The sequence below is a fragment of the Podarcis vaucheri genome (assembly GCF_965113315.1).
Source record: "Podarcis vaucheri genome assembly, chromosome: 6".
NCBI lineage: Eukaryota > Metazoa > Chordata > Lepidosauria > Squamata > Lacertidae > Podarcis > Podarcis vaucheri.
In genome coordinates this window covers 13,851,643-13,868,429 of record NC_138764.1, presented here as the reverse complement: position 1 = coordinate 13,868,429, position 16,787 = coordinate 13,851,643, and the positions used below count along the sequence as shown (strand labels likewise).

At 45.3% G+C, this 16,787-nt stretch overlaps 1 protein-coding gene across 3 annotated transcripts in view; it reads left to right on the top strand.

The window, feature by feature from the left end:
* Window positions 1-16,787, top strand: part of HMCN1 (hemicentin 1) — a 316,075-nt gene that overhangs the window by 117,715 nt on the left and 181,573 nt on the right. For all 3 annotated transcript variants that reach the window (XR_014220481.1, XM_082225398.1, XM_082225397.1), the window contains exons 19-23: window positions 4,413-4,557; window positions 8,269-8,381; window positions 10,074-10,233; window positions 11,490-11,664; window positions 16,512-16,639. Coding sequence is in view for 2 of the 3 variants with exons in the window: in XM_082225398.1 (XP_082081524.1) it covers window positions 4,413-4,557; window positions 8,269-8,381; window positions 10,074-10,233; window positions 11,490-11,664; window positions 16,512-16,639 (721 nt within the window). In the remaining variant the exon portion in view is untranslated. The remainder of the gene's footprint in view (window positions 1-4,412; window positions 4,558-8,268; window positions 8,382-10,073; window positions 10,234-11,489; window positions 11,665-16,511; window positions 16,640-16,787) is intronic.

Here is a 16,787-nt window from a genome sequence, read left to right as displayed (position 1 = left end):
GTGTGTGTGTGTGTGTGTGTGTGTGTGTGTATACACACACACACACACACACACAATGTTGTATATATTTATTCAATATTGTATATACAACACGGGTGGCGCTGTGGTCTAAACCACTGAGCCTCTTGGGCTTGTCGATCAGAAGGTCGGCAGTTCAAATCCTTGTGAGGGAGTGAACTCCTGCTGCTGTGTCCCAGCTCCTGCCAACCTAGCAGTTCGAAAGCACACCGCTGCAAGTAGATAAATAGGTACCGCAGCGGCGGGAAGGTAAATGGCGTTTCTGTGCGCTCTGGTTTCTGTCGCTTTGTCCCATTGCGCCAGAAGCAGTTTAGTCCTGCTGGCCACATGACCCGGAAAGCTGTCTGTGGACAAACGCCGGCTCCTTCGGCCTGAAAGCGAGATGAGCGCCGCAACCTCAAAGTCGCCTTTGTCTGGACTTAACCATCCAGGGGTCCTTTTTTACCTTTTACCTTTTTTTGTGTTTCCTTTTGGGAATGAGTCACAGTGGAGCCTGTGATGTCATTATATATGGGTTATTTACACTTATATACAACCTGAGCCTGCGATGGAGGGACTCACAGCATCAACACCTCAAGTTGGTCTCGTTTCTCCCATAGCCACAGTCTTGGATTCAAGCAGTAATAAAACATTGTTCTCAAACACTGCTTTGATTCTCTCTCCAGCTTGCTGCTTTACCCCCTGGGTCACATCCCTGCCACTTCCAACTAAAAACCCTGGCTTTTATCCTTCTTACTATCTGCAATTTTGCCATCTCCCACATAGCCCCTTCTTCTTTTTTCATTTTCTTTTTTTATCCTTACACTTCACCAAGTTTTTAACACTTGCTGGATCCAGGGACTAGAGGAGTCTGGCACACAGCTTAACACCCAAAACTCTTAACACTGTCACTGAAATATTATCATTCGAATGTAATTGCTATGGCACAGCCCAACCCGCCCTCACAGGGCTCTTTGCAAGGATGCAATGGGATGCCTCCAGAATTGCCACCCTGAGCAACTAGAGCAGATGGTGGCCAAGGGGTAAGATAGGATTCAATTGTGATTTTCAGATGTAAAGGGGGGGGGGACATTTGTGGGAGGTGAGGCTCTGTTGGTACCTGTTTCCACTGTTCAGCCACTCCAGGCAGAAGTTGTTATAAGAATTTTAAGGTCTCAAATATAGAATAAATATTCATAAATGCACACATATCTAAATACCGTATTTTTCACTCCATAGGACGTACTTTTCCCCCTCCAAAAATGAAGGGGGAAAGTGTGTGCGTGCTATGGAGCGAATGCAGGCTTTCGCTGAAGCCTGGGTAGCGAGAGGGGTCGGTGTGCACCGACCCCTATCGTGTTCCAGGCTTCAGGAAGCTATCCGCAAGCCTGCGGAGCCCGGCGGGAGTTCCCGCCAGGCTCCCAAGGCTTGCGGATAGCAGCCTGCTGTCCCCGAAGCCAAAACAGCGAGACGGGGCGCTGTGCAGTCCTCCGTCTCGCTGTTCCAGCTTCGGGATGGCTGCGCAAAGCCTTCGCAGGGCGGCGGGGTGAAGGCACCCCGCCGCCCTGCGGAGGCTACAAAGGATGTCCCCGAAGCCTTAAGCCTTTGGAGTGCAGCTGCGCTCCAAAGGCTTCAGGGATCTATGAGGCTGGTGGTGGGGGAAAGCAGCGCTACCCCCCACCGCCAGCCCCACAAGCTCGGGGGGCAGCGGCGAGGCCTGCTATTGAACGCACCTTGAACGCACCTTGTTTTTGAGGGGGAGAACAAGAAAAAAAACTTTCCCCCCTATTCTCCCCCTCCTATGGTCCGGTGCGTCCAATAGAGCGTAAAATACGGTATATGAACCATGTCCCTGAAATAGTATGGGAGAGCAATCCTGAAGCCATTTTGACTCTCCCGATGACCTCAAATATTCCTCTGCAGTAAGGGAGGCAAATGGGGAAAGCCTTGCCATTGCCTTTTTGCTTGCAAATCCTGTCTTAGGGGCGTGTTTGTGTATGAATAGGGTGAGCCTGTGACCTGGATTCAGAAACTAAAGTATTAACCATCACCAAAGAATGGCCAGGCTGCCCAGGTAATGCAACCAGTGACCATTATCAGGTATTTGGGTAGACAGGATTTCTGCTGTAGACTGCCTCCTTCTGTGATGTATGTATGATGTTTTGGGGGGTGGTCTTGGGCTACAGGGTGGGCAATTTCAAGAATCTATAAGGACTTGTGCACCATTGTTCAGGGTTTCCCTCCCTCCTGCATGCAGCGAGTGGAGACCCTGTTGCAACAGTTCCTTGAATAAAGATCAGGCTGCTTTGCTTCTCAATATACTCTGGTTGGCCTCCGTTGTTTTCTCTTACCGATAGGGAACCCACTTAAAGACTCCGAAATACCCCATAAGGGAAAGGGAGCAGGTTTTCTTATAACAAAGTAAACATGGGCAGGCTGGAAGCAGTGCAGTGAAAGACGGACATCTGTCATTCCCCACAGCTGCATAAACAGCAGAGAAGTTCAGCTAGGAGGGGTGGCAGCAAAAAGGATGACAAAGCTGGGTTTAGTGGAGACAGCAGGAAAGATGGAGGGGAAACCTCAGGAGCTCTCCTGTAGAAAATGTCCATATTTGTCAGAGTTCTCTCTCTCTCTCTCTCTCTCTCTCACACACACACACACACACACACACACACACACACAGTGAGTGGACCACAGATATCTGGGACCAGAAAGCCCAGTGACAAGCAGGGGGGGGGAAAGGATAGTTGCACTGGGGAATAGCAGTCAAAATGTAGCTAGAACAAGAATTAGCAAGCTGGATTTCTTGGTTCTGCTTTAAACAGCAAGAAGGACCCTCCATCCTTCCTCTGGCGTACGAGGTAAGAAGTGTGGCTCTGGCAAATACCTTTTGCTACACCGGAGGATGTAGAAGGAATATGTTGAAAGGAAAATACACCTAAAAGGCCTAAAATAGGTTTGGGTAGCCAACTGCAGCATCGCCTGGTTTGATGGAGTTGTTAAACTGCATCCACGTGCAATCAAAGAGTTGGGTAAACTATGCTCTTGGCAGGATTTAACTTCCTTCCACAGGGCCTGTAAGACAGAGCTATTCCGCCTGGCTTTCAATTTGAACTTAGCCTGATCTTTTATTCCCCTTCCTTCCCCCCCTCCCCAGCTAACTCTCCCCTGGTCTCCTCGATGGCCCAAATAGGACTAATTCAGCCAGTTAGCCCTGGTGATCATCTAATGTTTATTGGATGGATTTCCCCCCTAAATTGATTTTTGAATTCTGAATTTATTGGTATTCACATTTTATACTGTATTTTATGCTGTTTTTTGTTGTATCAATTAGGTGTTTTAAATTTGTTGTTAGCTGCCCTGAGCCTGGTTTATTGACCCGGGAAGGGCGGGGTAATAATAATAATAATAATAATAATAATAATAATAATAATAATTACATGTGTGTAATTACATGTGTGTAATTACAGGCTGTTGGTGTCCCTTGAGAGTGAAGTGCTGCAAAGAATAGCTATGTACAGGATTTTCGGCCGCTGCTGTTCTCTTCGGCATGTGTTGCTGATATGTTTCCCATGCCCATGTCTTGCCCTCGCAGCATAGCTTCTTCCCCTCCCCTCCATGTTTCTCAAAGAGAGCTGTTAATCCCCTTGGAAGGCAGAACTTAACCTCCTCTAGTTACTAAGTAGGTGACAAATTCTGCACTCCAAGGGAAAAGCTCACAGAGGATTCTATTTAGGTGGAATTTGAAAATGCTGGAGAGAATAAAGTCTGCTGGGGCCGACTTGCAAATTCCATTTCCCTCCCGCTTTGAGGTCTTGCACTGTGACTTGAGATATTCCCTATTGTCTCCATTGCAGCAAATAAAAAATATGATGCATTTTTTCCAGACCACACTCAGGGACACCATTTATGGTTGCAAGGATATGTTTGAAAGTATGGGAGGAATGTTTGGTTGAAATCTCAGAGGATAGTCAAGTTGTGGAGCTTGCCTTTGCCTCTCCCCATCACTAGCGAAATCAAAATACAGTAGTACCTCGGGTTAAGAACTTAATTCGTTCCAGAGGTCCGTTCTTAACCTGAAACGATTCTTAACCTGAGATACCGCTTTAGCTAATGGGGCCTCCCACTGCTGCTGCGCCTTGCACGCGATTTCTGTTCTTATCCTGGGGCAATGTTCTTAGCCTGGAGCAACCACTTCCTGGTTAGCAGAGTTGTAACCTGAAACGTCTGTAACCTGAGGAACCACTGTAATGCAAAAATCGCTGCCCGTGTCGTGGAATTCGGGATGCTTTGGGGCAGTATTTTGATTTTATTCCCATTTTTTAAACAAAACTTGGGATTTATTCCCAAGCTAAAATCTAGAAGATTTGGTCTTTTGGTCCAGAATAAAATCTGGTCTGATTTCCCCTTCCCAGGTGGTCCAGAATCCCTATATCAGTGTTCGTAGTGATGGGAGTCTTCACCTTGAAAGGGTTCGGCCGCAGGATGCTGGAGATTACACCTGTATAGCAAGCAACGTGGCTGGGACAAACAACAAAACGACTGCTGTCAGCGTCTTTGGTGAGAAAAATGTCCAGCGTTTCCCTAGGCTTTAAATGCCCTAGAAAATTTTGAGCACGCAATTGCGTTGCACATAAAAACATATACGGGTCATCATAACCCACCTAGTAATTTTCTTTTTCCGAACCCATTAATGTCAAGGGGGCTTGCATGCTCTCTTCTCTAAATGCTGTGTTAGTAAGCGGCATAAAAATAGGGGCTGGGCGCCTCTTTGTTTGCAAAATCCCCCCTTTACCCAACTCTGGACTTTCGTTCCCTCAGTTGCATCTCTGCTTGCAGTTCTGCTTGTTTTCTTCCATTGTATGAAGAGACAAATTGATCTCAAAATGACAAGAGGTTTGGGAGTGAGGGAAAAGGTACCACTTTGCTTCCCTGCCCCCCATATAAAATTGTAGCTCGCCCTTTTGTGGAAAGCACTGCGTTGAAGCAAATGCTGTTTTGGGTGAAAAGCTGCCTCTGCTTCCAACACTAGGTGTTGTGGCTACATCTTACCTCAGGAGGCCTCAATACATGTCTGCGTGCATAGATCATGCTAAGATGTGTTGTACAAGGCCACCACTTTTATGCCCCTCTGTCATAATTACGGAAAAATTGCTTAATTATTAAAAAATCAACTTCATATTCTGTGTACTCTGAACACTTCCAAGTAGGTCCAATTAGTATCTCTTACATGCTCAACATTTTTTGGGTCTGTATGGCTAAGGAGGGGACGTGGGTGGCGCTGTGGGTTAAACCACAGAGCCTAGGACTTGACGATCAGAAGGACGGCGGTTTGAATCCCCGCGACGGGGTGAGCTCCCGTTGCTCGGTCCCTGCTCCTGCCAACCTAGCAGTTCAAAAGCATGTCAAAGTGCAAGTAGATAAACAGGTACCGCTCCGGCGGGAAGGTAAACGGCGTTTCCGTGTGCTGCTCTGGTTCGCCAGAAGTGGCTTAGTCATGCTGGCCACATGACCCGGAAGCCGTACGCCAGCTCCCTCAGCCAGTAAAGCGAGATGAGCGCCGCAACCCCAGAGTCGTCCATGACTGGACCTAATGGTCAGGGGTCCCTTTACCTTTACCTATGGCTAAGGAACCCTGCTGTAGTATTCTGAAGATAACAGCCAGATTCCAGGGGATCACAAGGGGAATAAAATTCACCATTCATGCAGATGTACATGTAGATATGTAAACCTTCATGACTCGTGCTAATAAGTCAGAGAAGCCTCCCATATACAGAAGAGACCATCTCTTGCAGTTTGCATTTTCCTATCCTAGAATCCATTGTGTGTACGTGCTTGTGCAAGGAGAGCAGCTGTTTGACCTGTGGAAGAGGATCTCTGGATCCCAGCCAAAATCTATTGGGAGATTTGAAAGACGGTCCAAGTATATGTCTGGGCAACAGAACATGTGAACAAAACTGACATGCCTTTTTAAGGAACCTGTATAAGAACCATCACTACCACCGCATGGCATCCAAAAAGTATTTTTTTTTCACTGCACAAATGTTTTCAAGCAATAATGGTTTTTGCAGATTCGCTTGCTTTATGAACAAACCAGAGACGTAAGTGGGAGTTCTCCAAATGTTGTCTAAGAGGCTACATAATGGATAAAAGCAAGCAGTATGCAGAGGGAGCTGGCATTTGGTAGAAATTATACATTTGGAAAAAGAACTATGTATCTCGTTTTTTAATGCTACCAAGAGGAACATGCCTGTTTGCAGAAGACAAGACAGAGGATTTGTTTTGTAAGAATCCTTCTGTGTCTCAGTGGCTTCAACTTTGTGTGAGGTCGTGGCTGTTGTATTCTTCATGAGCTGAAACTTCTTTTCCATGTGCAGTTAACAGAGAGAGGCATGCTTTAAGCTTTTATTCTGCTTTAGGAAAGAGGCCTTGTGCAAGTTAGTATTCATTATTGCATTTTGCAAGTGAAGGTTATCTCTTCAGTAGCACTTTGAGGTTTTATCACATTGTGAAGAACTAATGTTACTCACTGAGAAGAACTGAGGAAAGTAAAGGCTCTGGTAGCCACTGAAATGATCAAAGACTTACAGTGGTACCTCAGGTTACATACGCTTCAGGTTACATACGCTTCAGGTTACAGACTCCACTAACCCAGAAATAGTCCCTCGGGTTAAGAACTTTGCTTCAGGATGAGAACAGAAATCGTGTTCCAGCGCGCGGCGGCAGCAGGAGGCCCCATTAGCTAAAGTGGTGCTTCAGGTTAAGAACAGTTTCAGGTTAAGAACGGACCTCCGGAATGAATTAAGTAGTTAACCTGAGGTACCACTGTATAAGGGAATGGAGATTTAGAGGAAGAATTGTGAGAGTAAGTGTAACCTCAACAAAAATGTGCATCATTTTGCCTCTTAGAGGATTTCGGCAGAGATCCGTTTGCTTTCAAAGAACGTTGGCCTGTTGTGTTGCACGGACCAGGAATCCTGACTTAAAACAAGCTCTGTTAAAAAAAGCCAGTTTCATTATCCATGATCTGAAGTTGGGAGTGTTTGGAAATGTTCTGTTGTTTGCTGTAAACCAGAAATCCTGGTTGGTATGACTTGACAAACTAAGATTCATTGCAAGTCAAACTAATCTCAAAACTACCCCCTTTCTAGTGCAAGCGGCAGAGAGGATGAGAGAGCAATGGTTTTGTGTTATGTGCAAATCTGTTCTTTAGGTATATGGTTTGGGGTCAGATTAACTGATCAAAGTTTAGTTCTATCCAGGCAGCAAGCCTTGCTCACACGGTAATGCAGACAGCGATTGATTTTACTTGGTGCAGGCTTGGTTTTACTGTTCACTTCTGTAAAGCAGCAATGCTCTATTTTAATATTCAGATTTTTCACAGCTTATGTGGAACATTTCCCTTTTGTAAGATGATAATGGGGTGCCCAGCATGCAGCTGGTGAATTAGTGTAGATCAGGGTTTCCCTTGGAGGTCTTTTTTCTTCAGCTGTTTTTGGACTACAACTCCCATGATCCCTAGCTAGTTGGACCAGTGGTCAGGGATGATGGGAACTGTAGTAAAAAACACACCAGCTTGAGACCCTGGTGTAGATAGGTATGGGTTAGGAAGCCACATGTTCCAAACTCACCCCAGATGTAGATTCGCTGGGAGCAGTTGGGCAAGTGGCTTTTTTCTCACCTTCTTCATTTGCAATACAATTTTATCTACAGTTAATGCAAAAACGTTTAAGGAAAGAGCTATATGAATAATCTTGTTCTTTTTGGAGGTATCTAGCCTAGCTTATGTTTTAAAATGTGTTCACAGAACCATTTCATTATTTTTACCCATCGTACATTTTAACAAGCCCATGTTATAAAAGTATTCTGTTGATGGTGAAAGTCTGCAAAAATTGAATTGCACTTTAAAAAGATTTGGAGGACCTAATTTAAAAGGATATTCCCTCCCCAAGCCTAATTGTTGGGTGGGTGGGGGCTTCATGGGTCTCAATCAGATACACTATCCCTCCCCAGCGGCAATCTCCACACAGGAGATTTTTTCAAAGCTTAAAACCTTCAAAGGAGCTGGCAAAGGGGGTGGGGCATTGATGGAGAAGCTGCTGGATCACTACCATAATGTCTACCTCCTAAACTGTAATGTAGGAGGGGCTTAAGTATGTAATCACAAGACCTGTTCTTGATAGGTTGTAAGTTTTTATATGTGCAAAGGAAAACATGATGTTAAAAATGAGCAGTGAATTGCAAAATGCCTGTGTGTGTTTGTGTTTTCAGTTCTACCCATAATTCAGCATGGACAGCAGATATTCAGTACCATAGAAGGCATCCCAGTTACAATGCCCTGCAAATCCAGTGGAGTACCCAAGCCATCTATAGTCTGGTCCAAGGTAACTGCAAAGTCTTGAGTGGCTTATAGTGAAAAATTCGCTGAACATGTAGCAATGAATGAATCAATGAATCAGTCTTCCCTCGGTAGAAATACGGATTTGACGCAGGACATTCAACTTCTGGCTCCGCCTAAACTCAAATCCTCCTGGTCTAATATCCCTAGTGCAACAAGACTGTCACAAGAGTAAAGGTAAAGGTAAAGGTACCCCTGCCCGTACGGGCCAGTCTTGCCAGACTCTAGGGTTGTGCGCCCATCTCACTCAAGAGGCCGGGGGCCAGCGCTGTCCGAAGACACTTCCGGGTCACGTGGCCAGCGTGACATCGCTGCTCTGGCGAACCAGAGCCGCACACGGAAATGCCGTTTACCTTCCCGCTTGTAAGCGGTCCCTATTTATCTACTTGCACCCGGGGGTGCTTTCGAACTGCTAGGTTGGCAGGCGCTGGGACCGAACGACGGGAGCGCACCCCGCCGCAGGGATTCGAACCGCCGACCTTTCGATCGGCAAGCCCTAGGCGCTGAGGCTTTTACCCACAGCGCCACCTGCGTCCCTCGTCACAAGAGTACCTGGTCGAAAATTGTCAATCCCAAACTTCACTCTTGTGGTTTAGTCCCACAACAGCTACTCACCGTGGGTTATAGCAAAGCAAACGGTCTAATTTGCCAATGCCTAAATGATACTGAGGGGGACGCGGGTGGGGCTGTGGGTTAAACCACAGAGCCTAGGACTTGCTGATCAGAAGGTCGGCGGTTCGAATCCCCGCAACGGGGTGAGCTTCCGTTGTTCGGTCCCAGCTTCTGCCAGCCTAGCAGTTCGAAAGCACAAAGTGCAAGTAGATAAATAGGTACCGCTCCAGCAGGAAGGTAAACAGCGTTTCCGTGTGCTGCTCTGGTTTGCCAGAAGCGGCTTATTCATGCTGGCCACATGACCTGGAAGCTGTATGCCAGCTCCCTCGGCCAATAAAGCGAGATGAGCGCCGCAACCCCAGAGTCGGTCACGACTGGACCTAATGGTCAGGGGTCCCTTTATCTTTAATAAATGATACTGAGCATCAGAGCAACTTGGCCACAATAAGGAAATTTTGCGTGTGGTATGACCATTTTCCATCCTTCCAATTTGACTCTCTGGCACCCTATTTGTATAACCTAGCAATTCCAAAATATAGACGCGCCTTCATCCTCGCAAGACTGAATGTACTGCCCTCGGCTGTACTTGAGGGACTATTCCAACAGATTCCATACGAAAAACGCTTATGTCCCTGTGGAGTGGCGTAGCGTGGGGGGTGCAGGGGGGGCCGGCTGCACCGGGCGCAACATCTGGGGGTTAGGGTTAGGGTGCGCAAATCCATGGGTTAGGGGGCGCAAATCCACGGGTTAGGGGGCACAAATTACTTGCCTTGCCCTGGGTGCTGACAACGCACGCTACGCCACTGACCCTGTGGAATGCCCTCCCACCAGATGTCAAAGCGATAAACAACTACCTGACATTCAGAAGACATCTTAAGGCAGCCCTGTTCAGGGAAGTTTTTAATGTGTGACATTTTAGTGTATTTTTGGTCTCTGTGGAAGCCGCCCAGAGTGGCTGGGGAAACCCAGCCAGATGGGCGGGGTACAAATAATAAATTATTATTATTATTATTATTATTATTATTATTATTATTATTATTATTATTATTTTCTCTGTCTTCCCCAGAAAGGAGAGGTTATTTCTCCCAGCAATCTGAAATTTTCTGTGGGGTCTGATGGGAGTCTCTACGTAGTTTCTCCAGGAGGCGAGGAGTCTGGGGAATACATCTGCACTGCAACCAATGCAGCAGGCTATGCAACGCGCAAAGTTCAACTGACTGTCTATGGTAAGTAAATGCTAAAGCCTGCGTATTCAGATCATGTTTACAGTGGAACCTCGGGTTGTGGATGTGATTCGTGCGGGAGGCATGTTCAAAACCGCAGTCACTTATGGATTCAGTTTTAAAACCGTGTTTATGGGAGGCAATCTTACTTGGCTACGAGTGATTGCCAAGGAAAGGGAAGGAGAAAGGGAAGGGAAGGGAAGGAGAAAGGAAAGGAAAGGAAAGGTCCACCCCACTATGTGGTTCACTACTGCATTTATCAAGATGTAACTGACACCTGAATATTCATGCCTGGTAAGATAGCCCACATGGGGTGCTTGAGAAGTCCAGAGGATAGACTGTTGGATGACCTGAATTGAAATCCAGCCTTGGGTTAGGATTCAGCAGGGAGCGGGGTAGTGATTATCCCTTTGCCTCTATCCTCCAGTTCCAGTGTTTTGACTATAAGCATTTTTGGCAGTTGTAAATGGAGCATGCAGCGGATCCAGAATGCAGCACACATTAAACCATAGCTGTCAACCGTCCCTTATTTGGTGGGAAAGTCCCTTATCCCAGCACTGTGTCCTGCTGCTGTCCCTTATTGATGATGTCCCTTAAATTTCCCGGGTTTCAAAGGAAGCAGCTTCTCTGCCTGCCTGCCTGCCTGCCTGCCGGCCAGGGAGGAGGGAGGCTCCAACTGTGTTGCTTGGCTGCGTTGCTCACCCAATAAGGAGTCTAAGAACAACTGGGTGGTGGAGCTTGCATGCCTTGTGCTGATCAAATCGGCTGCGTTGCCTGGGGACTCGCCTTTGCTCAGCGCTTCCCAGCAGAGAGGTGACGGTGGTTTTCCTTGCTGCATCCCCTTTGCCGGGTTGCTGCGCTGTGGGAACCACCACTTGAGGCTTCGTTTGGCTGCTGGCTGGGCTTTCTGCCTTTGGCTTGGAGGGGCTCAGAAGTTGAACATAGCTGTGTTTGGAAAATCCCTTATTTTGGCTGCTGATCCCTTATTTTCGAGGCTGCTGGTCCCTTATTTTCAAATCTGTAAGTTGACAGCTGTGCATTAAACTGAAGTGAAATGCTTTTGTATATAATATGCTTTGGTGCCTGGATGAGTGCGTGTGCAATAACAACAACAGCAATAGCAAAACAGAACCAAATATAATAACAGATGCCAAATAAAACAAAATAGGAATGAAAGGGTAAAAGGGGATTTCCCGGGGCGAAACATATAGGAACAGAATACCTGGATATGCTTTGATTATATGAATGTTCTATTGCAGTGAAACCTAGAGTGTCCAGACCTGGAGATCTGCAAGGATTTTCGCGGGACAATCCAATAGAGATTTCAGTGACCGCAGGGGAAGAGGTCACACTTCCCTGTGAGGTGAAAAGTTTGCCGCCACCTATAATAACCTGGGCTAAAGAAATGCAGCTTATCTCTCCATACTCTCCAAGGTATGAGTTCTATTTGTTTGTCATCTGTATTTTTTTTAATATAAAAAATTTATTGGTTTTACAAAGTTTTTATAAACACAAATAAACAAACAAACAAACACACAGACAAAACATGTATAGTTTCATATCCTTTCCCCCCTTAAACCTTACTTCATCGACTTCCCCATACCTCCCCTTTCCACATCCCAATTTCCAAAATTATTTCAGCAAATCCTAACACTTAATTTTATCAAAATTTTCCCTTATTCTTTTGTTTTACTTAATCCTTTTCAGCTATAAACCCCTTTTCTCCTTAAGATCTGAACATTTTAGCACTCATTAATTTTACAATATTTCTTAAGATAAACTTTAAATTTCTTCCAATCTTCTTCCGCTGTCTCTTTCCCCTGGTCACGGATTCTGCTGGTCATTTCAGCCAGTCCCATATAGTCTATCACCTTATTTGTTTGTCATCTGTAGAGCAAATTCAAAATAAAAACATCCAGGGCTTGCTAGATACTCTCTTGTGTTTATAAAGATCTACAAAGTTATATTTAAGGTATCCAGAAGTAGTGTTTCACCCTACTTTTTTATTTCTGTTCACCAGGAACGGGAGTTCTGTAGTGCAATGTGCCTTTTTTCTTGTTTTTAATTAATTTCCTTTTTATAGGGAATCCAAGGAAATGTAGTTCTGTGGGGGAGGAAGCAGGCGATCTTTCTCAGCAACCTCACCAATTTATAAGTAGTAGGGTTCTCTGAGGGGAAGCCATGATGTTAAATGATATAAAACTCATAAATAAGTTTGTGGCACAGATAAGCTCTGCCTGAGGTTCACCGTTGTGAATTTGCCTTGTTGATTGCTCGCATATTTGCATGGCTGCCTGATTTTTCATTCAGTAAAATGCACAAATGTACCAAAATAAAAATAAAAAATATTTCTGGTGTGGTCTTTTAATACAGTTTCCTGGGCCGTGCCAGAAATCTTAGCTTTATCTCAGTTCTCTAGGGTCCAAAATTTTGATTCCAGTTTCTCTGGTCTGTTTGCTGAAATCCTTAAGTTGACCCTGGAGGGTTTGCATCAGAATCAACAAATTCTTCCAAATCCCACTGTGCTTTTTGTGGTTTTCCACGCTGAGTACAAGGCAGTATTGTGAATTTGTATTGCAAAATACACTTTGTTCAAATTAGACAACCTAATAGGATTTTACAATGCAGTTTCCACACTTTCTGGCTGCTCGTATTGCTTAGGTATTAGTACTGTAATGTTATGTGCCCTCATCTAATATGTGGTTACAAGAACAAAACAAGTTCAAACTTTCTGAAATGCTTCATTTTTTCAGGCCAGGGGTAGCTTTACAGAACATTGTTTGACATAAGAATAGCAACAAGAAAATGCCAACTCATCCATATAGCCTTGAAACGTTTCCGAGCAGAAAAGTCTTATGAAATTAATCCACCCACCCCCAATAACTGAAGCATGGAAGCCATATTGCAAGAACTCAATGCTGAGTCTCAAACTCATACAGTGGTGCCTCGCAAGACGAAAAGAATCCGTTCTGTGATTCTCTTCGTCTAGCGGTTTTTTTGTCTTGCGAAGCAAGCCCATTGACGGATTAGCGCTATTAGCGTCTTTTAGTGGCTTATCTGCTGATCAGATCAGCTGATAAGCGGCTTAGCGGCTTAGAGAAGGGGGGGGAGGAAAAAAACCCCAGCAGGAACTCGCAAGACATTGTCGTCTTGCGAAGCAAGCCCATAGGAGATTTGTTTTGCGAAGCACCTCCAAAACGGAAAACTCTTTCGTCTATAGAGTTTTCCGTCTTGCGAGGCATTCGTCTTGCGGGGCACCACTGTATTGGGCCGCAGTAAGACAACATATTGTAGACGTATCAGTGCCGTACCTTTGACTATCAGATTCCCAATACGGGCCTGATTCCAATAGCGCTGCTGCTTAGCCGTGTGCTGCTCTTGTGCATTGGATCGGGGCCATCATGTATAGACAGCGTTGTCTGCGACAACACAGTCGTTTGCAGAATAAATTGCAACGTTGTAGTCTCTCCATTTTAAGAGATCCACACCTTTTGGTTTTGAACCCAGAGTAAAAATATGTGTTCAAAGCAGTCAGGTGGTTTAGGCTTACCATTTCAGTTGGCATGTGAGGAGTTGTATTTTTGAGTGTTCCTCACCCCCAGATGATATAAGAAGAGTCAGTCTATAGTGGGATCTATCTAGGTTTTGGCTGGAACAGAGGCACAAAAATACATTTAAAAAAATACATTAATTAAAGTTTTCTTTTTGTTTCAGAATAATTGCAATTGGTTTTAGGATGGTAGATAAAAAGCAAGGTATTAGCTTGCTCAGAAGCTTTTTAATATGATTATTAGTTTTCCAAATTTTTACAAATCAAATTAAGAGACGGCTGCACCTTCAAGCCCTCTGTTCCTTTGCTGGTGCAGTTTGATTTCAAACCACAAAGGTGAACACTTCGCTACATGTCAGATGGTTCTCAGGTGGTGGGTGAGGGTCTCGTTGGCCTGCAGGGGCTAGGAGTGGTCAGGATCTGGCCCATGGGGCAGATCCAGTTTCCCATTCCTGGCTGAGAACTTTCTTCATGAAATGCTATTATTGGTTTTTTTAAAAAACACACACACGTGGGGCTGCCTTGATGTACAGTTGGAAGTGGGTATTTTGCAGCAATGGATATCATGCATAGTTGTTGATTGCGTAGCGTCGTTCTTGGTCTTGCGTCAGGTTCTGCTCCTGTCTCCCAGCTTTTTCTTGTTTCCAAATCTCATTCCTGTCATGGCTTTGTCTATCTGCTGTTTAGCTTGGCTTCACTGTCTCCCTGCCCCTCATTTTCCGTTCCTCACCTGACTGGGATTACATGGCTCAGACATAGCGTCAGAATATACACTTGGGAACGAAATCATAGCTCTGTTTTGAGCTGCACTTCATTTTGGCATTTCTTTTTCTTCTTTAAAAATAAATTTTATCAATACTAGGTTGTGATGGTGTGGGATGAAAGCCATTATACATTGAGCTGCTTTGCTTCTCAAGAAGTGCAAGAAGAAAAAAAGACAAGAAAATAAATAAATGAAAAATAGGAAAAACAAACAACCATAGCAACAAGGAAATGACATATGAAGAGGGGAGAGAGACAATATAACCAAAACTCTATAATACCATGAATAAATTAAAGGGGGAAATATAATCATTTATTTCATCATTCCAGAAATGGAAAAACAAGACCCACCTTTCAATTCGTTTGTTTCCTTGATTATTAAGTATTGTGTTTTTCCTCACATGTACCGTATTTTTCGCCCCATAGGACGCACCTTTTCCCCTCCAAAAATGAAGGGGAAATGTGGGTGCGTCTTATGGGGCGAATGCAGGCTTTCACAGAAGCCTGGAGAGCGAGAGGGGTTGGTGCACACCGACCCCTCTCGCTCTCCAGGCTTCAGGAGAGCCCCAGCGCCAGCCCCACAAGGTTGGGGGACAGAGGGAGGCGGAACACCGCCATCCCGCTGTCTCCCGAAGTGGTTTGGAGGCTGACGGCGGGGAGAAGAGCGTTTCTCCCCGCTGCCTGCCCCACCACTCCAGGGACAGCAGGGAGATGCAGCGCGTCTCCCTGCTGTCCCCGGACCTGATCGCAAGGCGGGCGGGGGGGAGAAGAGCGCTTCTCCCCGCTGCCTGCCCCACCACTCCGGGGACAGCAGGGAGACGCGCTGCGGACCTGATCGCAAGGCGGGCGGGGGGGAGAAGAGCGCTTCTCCCCGCTGCCTGCCCCACCACTCCGGGGACAGCAGGGAGACGCGCTGCGTCTCCTTGCTGTCCCCGGACCTGATGGCAAGGTGGGCGGTGGGGAGAAGAGCGCTTCTCCCCGCTGCCTACCCCACAAGCGCCTGGGGGGAAATAAATTTTTTCCCCTTTATTTCCCCCCAAAAAACTTGATGCGTCCTATGGGCCGGTGCGTCCTATGGGACGAAAAATACGGTATGTTTTATCACTAATATAGTTTGCCATGTTTTTCTTAATCAAGTTATGGTAGGAAGATTTCTGTTTTTCCATTTTTTCCCTGCAGTGCACTGCTTTGCTGTTAGTAGCAGTATAGTAATTTGTTGTAAATCAGCATTAATGACTTTAGGATGAAGTATAAGCATGGAGACTATTACTAACACAGAGAATCCCTCCTTTTCAAAGAATACATTGAATATATGGTCTTTGTATTCCACTTCAATTTGTTAGTTGTTAGTTCAGCAAATCCTTACCATTAAGCTTTTACCCATTTGTAAACCTTTTTTTTTGGTATCTCCTAGAGCATTACAGCTGGAAACCCCTTAGTTTCTATCCAACATCCTTCTAGCATTCATTAATTTTACAATATTTCTGTAAATAGTCTTTAAATTTCTTCCAGTCTTCTTTCACCATCTCTTCTCCCTTGTCTCGGATTCTGCCAGTCATTTCTGCCAATTCCATGTAGTCAATCACCTTCATCTCCTCAATTCCTGTTTTCAGTGAACACGCCATGCGATGATATATGGGCTGGGCTGGGGGACACTTCCTCAAGTGTAGAAGCACGATAGAAAAATCCACTAATTTCTCCATAGATTGGATGGCATGGCTTATTTAAAAGGGGATTTTTTTGTTGTTGTTGTTGTTCTCAGTCTCTTACTTCATTTGCGAGATATGTAGAAGGAAGACGTAAGACAGATCACAAGCACAGTTAGATGAAAACCAAGCCAATCTGAGCAAAAAATAATACTGAACAGATGCCGTTTAGCGTGTGGTATTCATTACTAATATCTCAGCAACGTGCATTCCCCCTCATGGTAAATATTTATATAGTCATATCTGTTTCCTGCTTTTTCCAGGCACACCTTCCTCCCTTCAGGGTCAATGAAGATCACAGAGACACGGGTTTCAGACAGTGGCATGTATCTTTGTGTAGCCACAAACATTGCCGGGAATGCGACTCAGTCAGTGAAGCTCAATGTACATGGTAAGCTGTTTAGAGTGCAGTAAGAGTCCCTTCTGAGTTATTGGGGGGGGGGAGTCTAGACATACATGCAGAGGTACTACTTCAGTTGGTGGCACCAGAATCTTCCCATATTTTTTAGGAGGGATGCCTGGGTCTTGACACCCTACGG